This window comes from Onychostoma macrolepis, chromosome 22, assembly GCF_012432095.1.
Source record: "Onychostoma macrolepis isolate SWU-2019 chromosome 22, ASM1243209v1, whole genome shotgun sequence".
Classification (NCBI taxonomy): domain Eukaryota; kingdom Metazoa; phylum Chordata; class Actinopteri; order Cypriniformes; family Cyprinidae; genus Onychostoma; species Onychostoma macrolepis.
The window spans coordinates 24470141-24487178 of record NC_081176.1 but is presented as its reverse complement, the minus strand read 5'-3'; the positions used below and the strand labels follow the sequence as shown (position 1 = coordinate 24487178).

The 17038-nt window shown below is 38.9% G+C and overlaps 1 protein-coding gene across 2 annotated transcripts; it reads right to left on the bottom strand.

Annotated features, from left to right (window-relative positions):
* Positions 1–668: 668 nt before the first annotated feature.
* wu:fb80c09 (sarcalumenin) lies at positions 669–16931 on the bottom strand. 2 transcript variants are annotated; one of them, XM_058759783.1, is made up of 8 exons: positions 16772–16931; positions 7354–7844; positions 6852–7275; positions 5333–5431; positions 5051–5146; positions 4808–4924; positions 4487–4720; positions 669–2178 (listed from the first exon to the last, which is right to left on the bottom strand). In XM_058759783.1, the coding sequence occupies exons 1-8, from the start codon at positions 16827–16829 to the stop codon at positions 1373–1375; spliced, it is 2325 nt and encodes a 774-aa protein (XP_058615766.1). In that variant the 5' UTR covers positions 16830–16931; the 3' UTR covers positions 669–1372. The 2 variants fall into 2 exon arrangements, with proteins under 2 accessions (XP_058615766.1, XP_058615765.1); XM_058759782.1 differs by having other exon boundaries at positions 6852–7844.
* Positions 16932–17038: the final 107 nt, after the last annotated feature.

The window sequence follows — 17038 nt, the reverse complement described above, 5'->3', positions numbered from 1 at the left end:
GTCGTGTTGTGTCAGATGGGAAAGGTTATGACACGAGAGTGCGTTCAGGAATTTGACTGACGCCAGCCTGTGGAGTCGTCATGCATGTCCAGCTTTTATTTCTTAGTGTCCACTTGTGGTCTCTGACTCAAAAAACACAGCTGTGGATTATTAAACAAACAAAAGTATAACTAGCTACACAGTATTTAGTGCGAAACTCTTATCGGTTGTATTATTGCCTTATTGCAGATATTTCAACATTCACACTTCAAACCCTTCTAGGGATCATAAATACTTAAGAGAAGTGAGTTTTCATGTGGTGCAGCTCTATAAAATAAATGTTTTACACAAATTGCCCTGCTTGAAACAGTATTTTATATAGATAAATGCATAGTTTGCTGCCATCAAAATAGATAAACAGATAAATTACATAAACCATATCTTTTATGAGACCAAAGGTTACTTCATTGAACTGTGACCAGTAATTTTATTGCAATGAGTTTAATGATATGCTCCGCCATCTAGTGGACATTTTGGACCCTCTTATGTTGAAGTGAATCAATCACAGCTGCAAAATCATTATCATTTGTCATATTATTTATCATATCAATTCACCCACTTATTTATCTAAATGTGTTTTTTATTGACTTAAATATCCAGTTTAATGTTTAATTTCCATATTGCAGAACTCAACAGCCAGAAAAGCAATTTAATGTCACCACAGTTGAAACATGCAGTAATGTGAGCAAATGCAACAACAACAACAAAAATCTCATTTCATTTACCAACAACTCATACACCAGTAAATTGTACAAAGGAATATGATCAATATGTACAAGTGGAACTGAAGCAATGAAGATAAACGTTTTACCACATATGGCAAATTCACTATGGAAGATGGAAGCCCGTTTCCAACAAGGGGAAAAGAAAAAAAGGTAACTGCGACATTTGATCTCACAATTCAGAGCTATATACTCACAATTCCGAGAAAATTGCGATATATAAACTCAGAATTCTGACTTTTTTCTCAGAATTGCAAGAAAAAAAGTCGGAAATTACCATTTAATTTTTTTTTTTTACCCTGTGGTGGAAACAAGCTTCCATAATTCACACTTTTAAAACGACATTCAAACTATAAATAAATAAGATTATGACAGGTTATTTATTTTGAACATAGTATAAATAAGTAAATTTTTTGCTAGGAAGAAAAAAAATAATGCAAAAGGAAGAAAAATACGACACCAAATCCCACCGTTCAGGTCTGTTTCATACAGAGTGTTTAACTGGCTTTCCATTGATGTACTGGCAAATCTCATCTAAGTGTCACTTATACTCTCATTCATTGCTTTGGTGCCACTCTTCCATACTTCCCACATCTCCCACCATTCTTCTGTTACTGTCTCCTCCAACGGTTTTGGGGTTTCTCCTTGGTTTCTGCTACCGCTTCTGCCTTGGCTTCCCGTTTCTCTGCCAGACTGCTGAGCAAAGCCGGCAGGTCATCTGTGATGGCCTTCTCGATCTTCTCCAGCAGGCATCCTCCTGACCAGCTGCAGTATGAGGAGAGGAGCTTAAAGCTGCTGGGAGGATTGACTCCAAAGAAGTCCTGGTACGCCTCCGGTTGTGGCAAGTCGAACTTACTCACATTGGTCTTGGCCAGAATGGACTTGAAGATGTAGAATTTGTCAGGGTCACTAACAATATCGTTGAAAACCTCATGTGGGTCACTAAACCAGCCCAGCTTCTCGTAATACGTCTGCAGGTAGCGGTCGACCAGGAGGGCATGGATGCGCACGCGGATGCCGTGCTGCCGAATGAAGGCGATTTTGTTTTCCAGTCGGTTCTCGATTACCTGATTTAGGTCCTCCAGCAGAGAGATCTCCTCGCGTTTAAAAAGATCTCTGTTGGTGTCATGAGCATAATCCTGCGGCCAAAATGAGCTAACGTAGACACGTGGTGGTTCTGTCACGTTAATCAAGGGTGCCATGCTCCAGAAAAGGGCGCCGTACACGCGCATTAGGTCCTGGGTTGTTAGACTGTCAGCCTTGTTGAGGATGATACGGATCTGTGACTCGCGTCCCTTCATCTGTCTGAACAGCATTTCAAGTTCTAAACCGACATCCAGTTTGGTTGGGTCAAACACCAGGAAGATGAGATCAGCACGGTCGATAAACCACTGGCACACTTCACTGTAGGGGTACCCTAAAGGACAACAAGAGAGTTTGAAATTTGTAAATGTACACTTAGTTATACTAAGTATTAGTGCTCAAGTTAATATCTTCTTATAGAGTTGAAACTGATTTTTATTCAGAACTAATACCTTCTGGTTTCTTCTGCCAACGCTTGGAGAATACTGTACTAAAATACTAAAAAATGACTTATTCAGTGGTGCTACAGCACTGTTAGTGAATATATGGTGTAAAACAAACAGCATGACCAGTAAGCAAATGATTAATATGAGCTGTTTTTTAGTGGATTTCAAATTTAGCGCAATAAGTGTAGTCTGATTCCCAAAAGAATGACTCTACTAAGTTGATTCTACTCTTTTCTAAGTTGAGTCAAACACCCAAACTATCTACTGACTGGTTGTTTATATAACAATGTGTAGTTAAAGATACAATCCTAATTTATGTGTTTTGTCAGAAGTTTATCAAAATTAATGACATACACTAGTCTGGGGTCAGTCAGATTGTTTTACCAAGGCTGCATTTATTTGATCAGATATGTAGTAAAAACAGTAATAATGTGAAATATTATTTCAATTTAAAATAACTTTTTTCTATTTCAATATATTTTAAAATGTATTTAATCCTTTGAAGTTGAATTTTTGCATCATTACAAAGGCTTCAGTGTCGCATGATCTTTTAGAAATCAGTCAAATATGATGAACTGCTGCTTATGATACACTTTTTATTATTATCAGCATTGAAAGCAGTTGTGCTGCTTAATATTTTTGTAAACTGTGATGCATTTTTCAGAATTCTCTGATAGAAAGTTCAAAAGCAAAGAATTTATTTGAAATAGAAATCTTCTGTAACATTGTCAATGTCTTTTACTTTTGATCAATTTGATGCATCCTTGCTGAATGCTGAACTTTTCAGTGGTAGTGTATATTTACAAATTGCTTAGCTTTAGTATTGCTGTTTAATAGAGTTAAAGCCAATTATTGGATTGCGTTTAAACTCTGAAAAGTAATTCAAATGTCTGTGTACACACACTTTTTTAAAGAATTATGAATGCACTTTTATTAAAAATTTGGTTCACACTTTATTTTAAAGGGATAGTTCACCCAAAATGAAAATTCTGTCATTATTACTCACCCTGATGTCGTTCCAAACCCGTAAGACCTTCGTTCATCTTCGGAACACAAATTAAGATGTTTTTGATGAATTCCGAGAGCTCTCTGACAGCATAGACAGCAACGCAACTGAAATGTTCCCAGACCCAGAAACGTTGTAAGGTCATCGGTAAAACAGTCCACGTGACATCAGTGGCTCAACTTCAGTTTTGCGAAGCTACAAGAATACTTTCTGTGTGCAAAGAAAACAAAAATAACAACTTTATTCAACAACTCTTCTCCCCCGAGTTACTGTCTTCCACCATTTTGGAGAGTATCGCAATGCATACGCACACTTTCTCCTAAGTGTAAAAAAAAAAAATGCTCATTACACTGATTACGTTCATGTGCGCGCTTTTCCCCCTAACGTAAACAACGCTGATTACATTAATTACATTCTTGGGTACTCTCCAAAATGGCGGAAGACGTAACTCGGGGGAGAAGAATTGTTGTATAAATTGTTATTTTGGGGGGTTTTTGCGCACAAAAAGTATGAGCCACTGATGTCACATGGACTGTTTTACCGATGTCCTTACAACATTTCTGGGTCTGGGAACATTTCAGTTGCATTGCTGTCTATGGGAGGGTCAGAGAGATCTCAGATTTCATCAAAAATATCTTAATTTGTGCTCTGCAGATGAACGAAGGTCTTACGTGTTTGGAACGACATGAGGGTGAATAATTAATGACAGAATTTTCATTTTGGGGTGAACTATCCCTTTAAGGTCAATTTTCACAATTAACTACAACTTTTGCCTTAAATTCCTAATTACTTGTTATTAATAGTTAGTAAGGTAGCTGTGAAGTTTGGGTATTGGGTAGGATTAGGGATGTAGAATATGGTCATTCAGAATATGTGCTTCATAAATACTCATAAAACAGCCAGTATGCTAGTAAAATGCATGTTAATAAGCAACTAGTTAATAGTTAAATTAATAAATAATAAATTAATGTGTTACTAAAATTTGTTCATGAAATTTCATTTCCTTTTCCAAGTATTTATTCCTTAAATGTCATAAAAGAATCATTAATGGAACTGTGGAGCATTAGAAGTGGTCTGATAAGCTAGATTGTGTATCTATATTGAATTCAGGTTCAGAACTGTATGTTGTCTGACTGTCCTCTTGTACATACCAAACTCAAACAAAGTCTTTGTGAGTACTGTATTCTCACCTCTCTCTTGTTGTTTGCGGTTCTCGATGATTCCAGGAGTGTCGACAAAGGTGACGCGCTCCAGGAGTTTGTGCGGCATCTCGATTCCCACCAGCTTTTCCAGGAACCCCTGACCAAACTTCTCCAGAGGTGAGAAAGAGCGGGAACTGTCTGCCGCCATTACAATGCCCTCAATGGTGCGAAACTTCTCACCATGCATCAGTACAGTGTATTCTGACGTTGTGGGCTCAGCCCCTGAGAAAGCAAAAGAGAGCGAGATGAAGGAACAAAGGAGGACTAAATTTCATTTTACAATCATTCATTTGAAGATTGATGGGTTACCAGTGTAAAGCTGTTGTGAAGTATCATCGAGACCCAGAAGATAATTGATCATGGAAGACTTGCCAACGCTCCAAGGACCCAGGAACAAGACCATGGGCTTAGATGTGATCTCTGCATCTGAATAATGTGAAGAAAAGACAGAGTTCAACTGAGGATAGGGGTTCATTTAGATCATTTTCATGGTAGAAGAGCAGTAGTCTGGAATGATGTTTAAAAACTGAATCCAATATCCAAAGATCTTACCTGACACTTCATGCTGCCGGAGCTCATTGTATTTGTAGGCCTTGTCCATGGGTTTAATTGCAGTGTTGTAGACGTGCTGCAGCTTCTTCAGAGCATCTACAAGGTGTAGAGTTGATGCAATTATGATAGAAACTGACTCATTCTGCTACTTCAAGATCCCCATTTACCATTTGGAGATTTTGTTGAAGCTAAAATGTGACTGATTATGCCTCAAATGGTACATTCTATATAGCCCTGAAAGGTAGTACTAATATAGTTTTTTATTTTCATTATATGACTCACCGACAAATTCCCGTGAAGGTTCAGCTGTTGCCAGACGCAGCGTCTCTTCGATGTGAGACTGATCTCTTGTGGTAGGACCTGAGGGGGTTGTTTTCTCCACTGCCAGAGAAAAACAGCCAGTCAAAATCAGCATAAAACGTGAAGCTCATATAATAACATTTTCTTGTAGACCCATAAAACAAGCTTCATTTTGTAGTTTCAATTTTTAAAATGTACTTCACATTTGGCTTTCTAGGTAATAATCCTTTGGTTTTTATTCTATGGACATATTTCTAATTTGTTTTTATGTATTTTACCTATATTATTATTCTTTACAGCTAAGAAATCTGTTATGGAATCAACAGAACATTGCCAGAGTTGAGATTTACATTTGAATTAAACAAGATCTCTGAGGAAAGAAGCTGCACCTGTATTTACACAAGAATCACAATCACAGGAAACAATGTATCAGCTCAACGTGTTGCTTGTTTATTTTAGTGCACAGCTAAAAGATAACATGTTAGACCAACACAAATGGTGATGGTCTAGTTATGGTTTTATGCTGGCACGCTAGTTTTCCAGACATATTCTGGCATCAGTGTGATGTGTTCTACCCAACAGACAAACAATTCTGTTTTTTTTTTTTATTGATTGCCATTTCATTTTTCTTATTGCTGTTTTAATTTGGATTTCATTTTTTCCATTATTTATTTCTATTTATTATTTTAAGCTTTTTTTGTCAATAGAGTTTGTCTTAGTTTACAAAAATAAGCTGCCTCCAAAACACAAACTTTCATGTTGGGTCCATCTACTGAAACATCTACATCAGCCATCTATTTGGAGCTAGTCAAACACAATCAATGTACTATTAAAAGCATCTGAAACATTTCTTCCCTGTTACAAAACTGTTCTCCATGCAGGCCAGAGAACATATTGCTATGAATGGCAATGGACTTGTGCCAAGGGTTATTTCTGTTAGGATATTTTGGTGGTGGGTTTATTCCTGTGCCACCTTCGACCAAAGTATCAGGTGGAGGAGCACGAGGAACTGACTTTTACAGTAGTGTCCTCCTCTGCCCCCTGGCGACCAGACTACAATATAGTTCCTTCCCTCTGGTTATTTCCACTGTAATTGAGTTTAACCAGTGGCTTTATGATGATTCTGAGGCTTTTAAATACATTAGACTTTACATTAGTATAAAGGTGCAGTCACTTTTTTTTTTTTTCTCAGACAGAAGTCGCTTTTAAACCAAGCAGCTTACATTCTGCTGGCGAATGGCAAAATTACGTGACCAAATTGAACATGAGGAAAATCTGCCCTCGTATTTAAGTGACTGGATATCATGCATGAAATTTCGCAGAACAACAGTAGAGGTGCCATCACATTTAACATTGTTTAGGTGTGCGAAATGAATTGTGCGAAATCTAGAACTTGCGATTTTCTAAAATACCTTTGCAAATGTACTGAATGATTCTAATTTGACAATTATCTTGTTTTTAAATGTCAAATATAATTTATGCTGACTGAATCATATTGTACCTTTCGCAGACGCTTTGGTTGCTGGTACATCATCTGACACTTCTTTCACTGTTGTTTCTTCAACAGGTGCAGAAACATCTTCTTGAACCTGTTCAGGAGTTGGTTCCACACGCTCCACTGTTGCCTCTTGTGCTACTTCAACAACCTCCTCAACAACATCTGCAACTAGTTCCTCTTCTGCTTCTGTTTCCACCATTTCTTCAACAAATTGCTCCTCTTCCACAACCTCAGGAGCTCCTTCTTCCTCTGTTACAGCTTCCTCTACATCAGCTTCTTCCTCTGTTACCTCTTCTGATTTCTCTTCCACTGGCTCTTCAGGCTGAGAAACCGCCTCTGCCTGGTCCTCTGTCTGAGAAATCTCCTCGTCCTCTTCAGTCTGAGCAAGTTCCTCTTCTTCACCTGCTTCATCTTCAGTCTGAAGAACCTCCTCTTCCTCAGCTACCTCCTCTTCAGTCTGAGCAAGTTCCTCTTCTTCACCTGCTTCATCTTCAGTCTGAAGAACCTCCTCTTCCTCAACTACCTCCTCATCGGTCTGAGAATCTTCCTCGTCGTCTTCTTCCACAGATTCCTCAACAACCATTTGTGACTCTACATCACTGTCTACCTCTGAGATCTCCTCCTCCTTCATGTCTCCACGTGCCTCCTCAAGAACTTCTTCCTCCGCCGCTTCATTAGATTCATCTAATTCAACTTCTGCCTCTTCTTCCTGTGCCTCCTTCTCAAATATCTCTTCAGAAGAGGTCTCCTCTTGATTCAACTCTTCAGATTTCTCTTCTGAAACAACCTCTTCCTCTTCATTAGAGCTGACATCTTCTGCCGTGGTGTCAATATGTGCTCCAGTGCCACAGGGTTGGCACACAGGTCTGTTTGGTGCAGGAGTGTCATTGGAGGAGCTCTGGCTTATATCCTCTGTGCCATCACAGCAGTTGAACAGCTTGCCTTCAGACTTCAGCTGGAACGGCACAATCGGCTCAGTCTCAGACTCCACTGCATCTGTGGAAGAAAAACAATAATATTACACAAAATGTGATGGAATATAACTCAGCACATTCACACAGAATTAAGAATGAATCATATTTGATATTACAGCATAACTGCGACAAAAGTAATTATGCACAAATTCGATGAATTTTACCAAAACACCATGAAAGTTTTAATTTAGCTGAAAACCAAAACTTGAAAATAGTGTTTAAATAATTAAATTTGGTAGTTGGGTAATTGATTTGGTACTTTTTAGGTTGTCGTGTTAAACTTTGTGGAAGAACTAAAGTTCTTCTGCAACGAGCTGCCTCTCAATATTTCAGCCAAACAAATTTTATATGTAGCTACTCTAGCATAATTTTTGGTCACAGTGAATTGCATCCACATTGCTGACATGTTCACCTATTGTACTGTAGCTTATCCATGTCATATGCACAAAATGAATGCTGACACAGGTCAGCATGTATTTTTGTTTGCTGAAATTTCAGTACAAGTGTGCCACACACTTCCTGAAAAGTGAAGTCAAAACGTTTTGATCGCCATCTAGTGGCCGTCTGAAGTATAGGACATAAACCCCGCCCTCTCCATGTAAACAAATGGGATATGAGCCAAATTACACTTCAAATAAATTTTACCCACAGATGGTTTCCATCGTTTTAGGTAGTTCTTATCACGCTGATTTATGTTCAAGCAAGTTTTCAAAATAAGTTTACTTTTAGTTTGTTATTTGATGCTATGAAAACGGGGTGTGGTGCCATTATTGTGAGCTTGCGATTGGGTCTGCAGGTGTTTAGGCGGGACTTTGATACTGCGGCGCCACCTCATGATCACTAAAGCGCAGACTCGGACTCCAAATGAATCGTTACTGCGCAGACTCAGACTCCAAATGAACAGGGTGGCCATACCTGCCATTTTTACAGGACAAGTCCTGGCCAGGATTTCTGTATTTGGCTCTGTTCCTGTTGTTATACTTGCTGAGGGTAATGACTGACCAATAACTTGCAGGCATTGTACACATTCGACCAATCGTGGTGCGCGAGAAGGAGGGATTTATGGAGAATGGTCAAAGCGATGCAAATACACGCACATGATATGTGTTCATTCGTTCGTTCGACTTGAAGTGGCGCTGGGCAGACCGATCGTTGTATGACATCAAAGTACAGCAAGTGCGATTCGAAAGCATAAGGAGCTGTCTGCTCTCGTGGATGTCATACAATGATCGATCTGTGCAGCGCAAACAGCCAAAACCTGGATATTTTAGGCAATATAGAAATCCTGGCAAGGACGTGTCCCGAAAAAATGGCCCATATGGTCACCCTACAAATTAATCACTACTGTGCAAACGCAGCCTCCTAAATGAATCGCTACTGCGCAGACTCAGACTTCAAATGAATCGCTACGTGCAGACTCAGACTTCAAATGAATCGCTACTGCGCAAACTCTTGACTCTAAATGAATCGCTACTGCGCAGAGTCAGACTTCAAATGAATCGCTACTGCGCAAACTCTTGACTCCAAATGAATCGCTACTGCGCAGCGTCAGACTTCAAATGAATCGCTACTGCGCAGACTCTTGACTCCAAATGAATCGCTACTGCGCAGAGTCAGACTCCAAATGAATCGCTACTGCGCAGACTCTTGACTCCAAATTAATCGCTACTGCGCAGAGTCAGACTTCAAATTAATCGCTACTGCGCAAACTCTTGACTCCAAATGAATCGCTACTGCGCAGACTATTGACTCCAAATGAATCGCTACTGCGCAAACTCTTGACTCCAAATGAATCGCTACTGCGCAAACTCTTGACTCCAAATGAATCGCTACTGCGCAGACTCTTGACTCCAAATTAATCGCTACTGAGCAGAGTCAGACTTCAAATTAATCGCTACTGCGCAAACTCTTGACTCCAAATGAATCGCTACTGCGCAGACTCTTGACTCCAAATGAATCGCTACTGCGCAAACTCTTGACTCCAAATTAATCGCTACTGCGCAAACTCTTGACTCCAAATGAATCGCTACTGCGCAAACTCTTGACTCCAAATGAATCGCTACTGTGCAGAGTCAGACTTCAAATGAATCGCTACTGCGCAAACTCTTGACTCCAAATGAATCGCTACTGCGCAGACTCTTGACTCCAAATGAATCGCTACTGCGCAAACTCTTGACTCCAAATGAATCGCTACTGCGCAAACTCTTGACTCCAAATGAATCGCTACTGCGCAGCGTCAGACTTCAAATGAATCGCTACTGCGCAAACTCTTGACTCCAAATGAATCGCTACTGCGCAGACTCTTGACTCCAAATGAATCGCTACTGCGCAGAGTCAGACTTCAAATGAATCGCTACTGCGCAGACTCTTGACTCCAAATGAATCGCTACTGCGCAGACTCTTGACTCCAAATGAATCGCTACTGTGCAGAGTCAGACTTCAAATGAATCGCTACTGCGCAAACTCTTGACTCCAAATGAATCGCTACTGCGCAGAGTCAGACTTCAAATGAATCGCTACTGCGCAGACTCGGTCTCCAAGTGATGTCATTTTTGCAAGATGACAGCGGCCATACTGAGAGGTTTTGGCTTCGCTTTTCTATAGTGGAAGGAAATAGAGACGCTTTGTCCATCTTTTTTTTTTACAGTCTATGCTTCCACATAACATCCCTGAAGAAAAGCATCTCACACTGCAGATATATAACATTAGCATATAGGATTCTGTGTTGGAGACAGTATCATCTACAACAGGAGTGTACATTCCTGTTCCTGGAGCTCTGCTTTCCTGCAGAGTTTGGTCCAAACCCTGCTCCAACACACCTGCCTGTAATTATCAAGTGTTTATGAAGGTCTTAATTAGCTGGTTCATACGTGTTTGATCAGGGTTGGAGCTGAACTTTGCAGGAAGGTAGATCTCCAGGAACAGGATTGGGCACCCCTGATCTACAACATCACTCAAGTAAACAAAATAAAACCATGGTTACTATCTTCAATCATGTACAAAACCATAATTTAAAATTGTGTATCTGTAATAGCTTGATTTGAACAATGTGACTTGGTGGTAGAGCTGCTGTTGGCACAAATGTGTGAGTCTGTGGCGATGACCCATCTCTGTGATTCATGCGGCGATGAATGCTCTCGATGAGAGCTAAATGCTTTTCATGTGATTCACATCCTGAAATAGGGAGCAGAGCTGGCAGGAGAAGAGAACGCAAAGTCCTTTCTGTTCATGTGGATCATCAGAGCAAGGTTTATTTTTCATACTGTCCTCCGGCGCGCCGGCAGACGGCTCTGATAAAGGTGTTAACATGGTGGCTTTGTACCGGATTTCAACCTCTAGTTTTAATGTCAAATGCTTCCATTGAAAAGTGCAGCTCTGCTTTCAAGCAAATAATGACGCATTAATTAGTTTGCCAGTAAAATTTTTGCAGATTGAAGTGTTTTCTGTACACAGCCATTTCAGTGGCCTACAAAATGGAATCCATATTAAAATGTAAAAACAATGCACATACAAAAGCACTTTTTTGACTTTATGCTAAATTACTATCAAATGACAAACCCTCAGTTGATTTAGCCATACATTTACTCAACAGTTCAACAACATACAGACAGCAGAGGGCACCAGTGTCTATAGTTAGTTCAGATAAACCTCTTCCACCTTTGGCATTTGACCACTTGCCTGTAAAAATGCTCTCTGACAAGCTTATGTGTTCCTTAGAAGTCTAATTAATTGAATTGGCTCTGGTCAGTGTAAATGCGATATGTTTTGCACACTTACACACACTCAGGAGAGCTGTATTTAGGCCAAAGTCATAGTGCAAGAGTGTCATCAACATAACCCTGAGTCATTTTGAAGGCCTAAGGCCATGTTACTGTGGTATGAGTTACTCTTTATTGCTAGCTTGCTGTCTTTACTAGTCCTAGATTATGATTACATAATTGTCACAACACTAATATGATGTAAAATAATTACTTTTATGAAGATACAGATGAGGGAAACTTTGATTTATTTGACCTCACAACTTCTTTTTTTAAATGTCACTGACATAGAAAGCCTGGTTATGATGTACTACAGAACTTGAGTGTTGTACTAATTTATAGTAAGTTCAACAGCTCATTCTGTTCCATATCATATTCTGCCATGTTAATTTAATTAAATTAGAGCATGCTCTAGTGGTAGGAAGAGCAGCACTAGAGGACCATCCCTATCCACACAGGTATTGTTTTGTAGATAATGGCTGGGGAGCTTTTGGTCACAGTGGAGAAGGGATTTTGTGTGTATTATTATTCCAGTGTCTCAGGTGTCTCTTGTTGAAGTAATACCGCAAGTACTGGTAAATTACCCAAAATGAAACCAACCATCCATATATTTGATAATATAAGATCATCTGCATTTTTCCAGTAAGGCCTAAGTGACGCAGACCAGCCCCTTCCCCCTTCGGCAGCATGTTCTGAGGTGAGGACAGAAACGGACAGGTGCTCGATCCCAAGTCCTAGGTCTTCATGACACAAATAGTCTACGCTGAGAAGAGTTTCTCTGCTTTTATCTACTAAAATGACATTTCTCTTCAGTTTATTTCTGATAGCACTGACTGTCAAACCACTATCTTATGTGGTTGTGTCTAGAGGAGTGATTTATCAAAGATAGCTGTGGTCACTAAGCAAAATTTAACTAAGGACTCTTCCTCTCTGGAAAAAAAAGACATGACATTCATTTTTCATTATGTTTCCAATGCGGATAAAACACCAAAATACTGTGAACATGTTCCCTGCATTACTATTCAGTGTATATATGTTCTGGTTCTTCTTAGTGAATCAAACACATACAATGTGTGAACAGTGAAGTCTGATTCTCAAACAAAAAATGAACCTTCTATGCCCCCCAAGCCACCCCCCCCCCCCTAATTTTTTTACTGAATCAAAAACACACAAACATTTTCAACTAATGATGTAAGATTCCTGAGCAATGGACTCATATAAGCTGGTTCTTTTTAGTGAATCAAATCATAATTTGACCAGTGAGTGAAGTCTGACTCTGGAGTGTAGCTCTTAGGAGACAGTTTTTTTTTTTTTTTTTTTAGTAAAAAATTTAATCATAATTTGACTAGTGAAGTCTGATGCTCGAGTGAATGACTCTTACGAGCAGGTTCTTTTTAGTGAATCACATCATCGCAAAACCTGTGAAATAAAGGTTTAAATGTAAATGTAAAACAGAAATGTTTAAACAGAAATTTTACAATTTTATGCACAAAATGAGCTCATTTCAAATGTGATGCCTGCTACAGGTCTCAAAATAGTTGGGACTGGGGCATATTTACCATGGTGTAGCATCTCTTCTTTTCAAAACAGTTTGATGACGTCTGAGCATCGAGGTTATGAGTTTCTGAGGTTTTGGTGTTGGGATTGTGTCCCATTCTTGCCTGATATAGGTTTCCAGCTGCTGAAGAGTTTGTGGTCGTCTTTGACGTATTTTTCATTTAATGATGTGCCAAATGTTCTGTATAGGTGAAAGATCTGGACTGCAGGCAGGCCAATTCAGCACCGGACTCTTCTACTACAAAGCCATGCTGTTGTAATAGCTGCAGTATGTGGTTTTGTATTGTCCTGCTGAAATACACGTCATCTGGAGGGGAGCATATGTTACTATAAAACCTTTATATGCCTTTCAGCATTCATAGTGCCTTCCAAAACATGCAAGCTGCCCATACAGTATACACTTATGCACCCCCATACCATCAGAGATGCTGGCTTTTGAACTGAACGCTGATGACACGCTGGAAGGTCTCACTCCTCTTTAGCCCGGAGGACACAGAGTCCGTGATTTCCAACAAGAATGTAAAATTTGGACTCGTTTGATCATAGAACATTTTTCCACTTTGAAACAGTCCATTTTAAATGAGCCTTGGCCCACAGGACACGACGGCGCTTCTGGACCATGTTCACATATGGCTTCCTTTTTGCATGATAGAGCTTTAGTTGGCATCTGCAGATGGCACAGCGGATTGTGTTTACCGACAGTGTTTTCTGGAAGTATTCCTGGGCCCATTTAGTAATTTCAATGACAGAATCATGCCGATGAGTGATGCAGTGTCATCTGAGGGCCCGAAGACCACAGGAATACAACAAAGGTCTTTGGCCTTGTCCCTTACACACAGAGATTTCTCCAGTTTCTCTGAATCTTTTGATGATGCCATGCACTGTAGATGATGAGATTTGCAAAGCCTTTGCAATTTGACATTGAAGAACGTTGTTTTTAAAGTATTCCACAATCATTGTATGCACTCTTTCACAGATTGGAGAGCCTCTGCCCGTCTTTACTTCTGAGAGACTCTGCCTCTCGAAGACATCCCTTTTATAGCTAATCATGTAACAGACCTGATGTCAATTTACTTAATTAGTTGCTAGATGTTCTCCCAGCTAAATCTTTTCAAAATTTCTTACTTTTTCAGCCCTTTATTGCCCCCGTGCCAACTTTTTTTTAGATCTGTAGCAGGCATCAAATTTGAAATGAGCTTATTTAGTGGATAAAAATGTAAAATTTCTCAGTTTAAACATTTGTTATGTTCTCTATGTTCTGTTGTGAATAAAATATTGGCTCATATGATTTGAAAGTCTTTTAGTTGTCATTTTATTCAAAAACAAAAAAACATCCCAACATTTCCAGAATTCGGGTTGTATTTTTTCCTATATTTCAATAGTCCTTACAGATTTGCTTATTGACCATTGTATTCCAATTTGTCTATTTGGTTCAACCCAATCTCATGAGAAACCATAACTATTGTATGAGGTTATGATTTAGTATAAATTTGTAAGATATGATTTACGTAAATATATGTTTTTTTAGAAAATAAAAAAATTAAACTTGAAAGTCCACCCCTGAAACTAACAAATTTGCAACCAATTTACCAAAATGTAAAATAGTTACAAATTTTTTGAGAGTGCGTTGAATTGGTTTCATGTATCTGTTTTAATATACCTAATGCATGTACGTACAACTTGCTGATGTAAGTATTGTGTACGTTTTATTTGTTTGTATAGCAACACGTTTTACTCTGGCTTGCGAGTAATGTCTGCGTACGATTGGCTGGTGTGACTGGACTGTAACAGGGAAAGCCCCAGTGCTAAAACAGGCCACATACAGTAGCAAGGCAGGACAGAGGCTTTAAGTGCTTCTGTTAACATAATGGTTGCCCCTACAAGGCCTGCAAGACAGAAATAAATAGTGATTGAGACAGTAGCGTTGTGACAGCAGCTGTGGACTGTAAGCATATATGTGGATAGAAAGTACAAGGGGGCGTGTTAGCAGAGCTGTGAAGCATGACCACGCAACTGCTCGACGAACAGTGTCTGATTTCATGGTGCAGTCTAGAGAACAAGAACAATGTAAGGACAGACAAGGATAATACTTAAAAGCAAGCAGGAGGAAGCGACAGTCTGTAATTATTTCACCAAGAGTAACCGGTTTTCGACTATTGAGAGACAAGAAAGCCACCAACAGTTTCCCTTACAGTTGATTGCAATTTTGACCAAAGGATTCCAGCTATCATCAATTCAATGAATAGGAATTTTAAAGAAAAAGATATAAGAATTAGATATAAGATTACAAGAATGCAGCAAAATATATTTTTTATTAATAAGTATTTTTTTAATACAATTAAAATGCAATTTATACATACAATAACTTTAATACACCTCTTCTGTGATGAGCATGTTTTTATATTTCTAACTTAAAATTAATTTCACTGTTTGTCAGGGTCATATAATTTAAGAATTAAAGTGCTTTAGAGAAAGTGTATTAAGTATTTTGAAATGTTTTATTAATTACCTACTAAAAAAGATATGTATTTTATCAAAATGTCTGCACTTATTAATATTTGAAAAATATTTGTCTTCCAATTCAAAGGTATGTGTCGCTACTGATAAAGTCATGTGGTGCAACCAACATGTAGAAAAAATATATAGAAAAAAATAGAAAATGAATGTGTGTCAAAGTCACTGAATGTCTTTAAATAATTATGACAAGGCAAGGTTAGTTTAGGTCATGCGGTGCAACTCAATTTTCAATTTTTTTTTTTTCCCTTTATCGTGGAGACTTATCAGTCATTGACCTATAAAAGTGTGTTAATAATTATGGTGGTGATTCATATTTTAGAATTTTTACTGTTTTTATTTAATTCAGGTTGTTTGTTATTTGTCATTTTAATTAGCTTTGTAATTTTGTTTTAATGTATAGCCTAGTTTTTATTCATTTTTATCCCAGCTTTAGTTTTTTAATACACCAAGTTAAACTAAATGAAAATAAGAGATTTCACGTTCATGTTATTTCATCTAACAATTTTTTTTTCCTCTAATGGTTTTAGTTAACTAATAATCCTGGTATAAACTGAGCACAGCAGATGAGATCTCCCTTGTTCTATGAGACATTTTCATACTTATCAGAAGTTACATAATTCAACAGAGTAATAAGAAAGGAGGTCATTCAGTTTTTCAAGGCTTTGTGTGTCTACACAAGCCCTGAAATCAGTGAGAATGACTTCCAGAAACACTTTTGCTGGCACTAAACATACAGTACATGCCATCCAGAAACTGAAATTTAGTTGTACTGAACATGTTGTTCTTGAGTGCACTTGATGATTCTTTGTTGAAGGTATCAAAGAACAATTTGACTAACTTACATAATTTAAGTTCATAAAAACAACCGTTATATTCTGTAAAACACTTCTCTATACACAAACTATGAATACAAGCAGGCAGATGCAGGGACACTCATCCCCACCAAGGACAAGCAATCTGATCTAGGACTTCAGACACTTATCTTGAGGCCTAATACTCCCAGGCGAATAACCAATCATTGATACTAAAACCTTTAACTTCACACTTCAGCTGCGTCACCTGCAGCTGTTAGTTCAGCAGTCCACCAGCATTTGAATCCAGTTTTTAAACTTCTTACCTGCAATGGCGAGTGCCAGTAAAGGCAGCAGGCAGCAGACGGGGAGGAACAGCCTCATTTTGACTGCCAGGACTGTCCAGGACCCCTCTCAGGCTATATATACCCCCGGAGAGAGGCAAGAGGGCATGCGGAGGGTCTGGGGGTGGGGCGGCGCTCACAGAGCATTTGCACCAGCGTCAGCACTGGGAGCAGCTGCCTTCTCCAATCAGGTGGCCTTTAACCTTTGCCTATTTGTAACCGTTTCTGGGTAGCTGGGTTTAATAATCT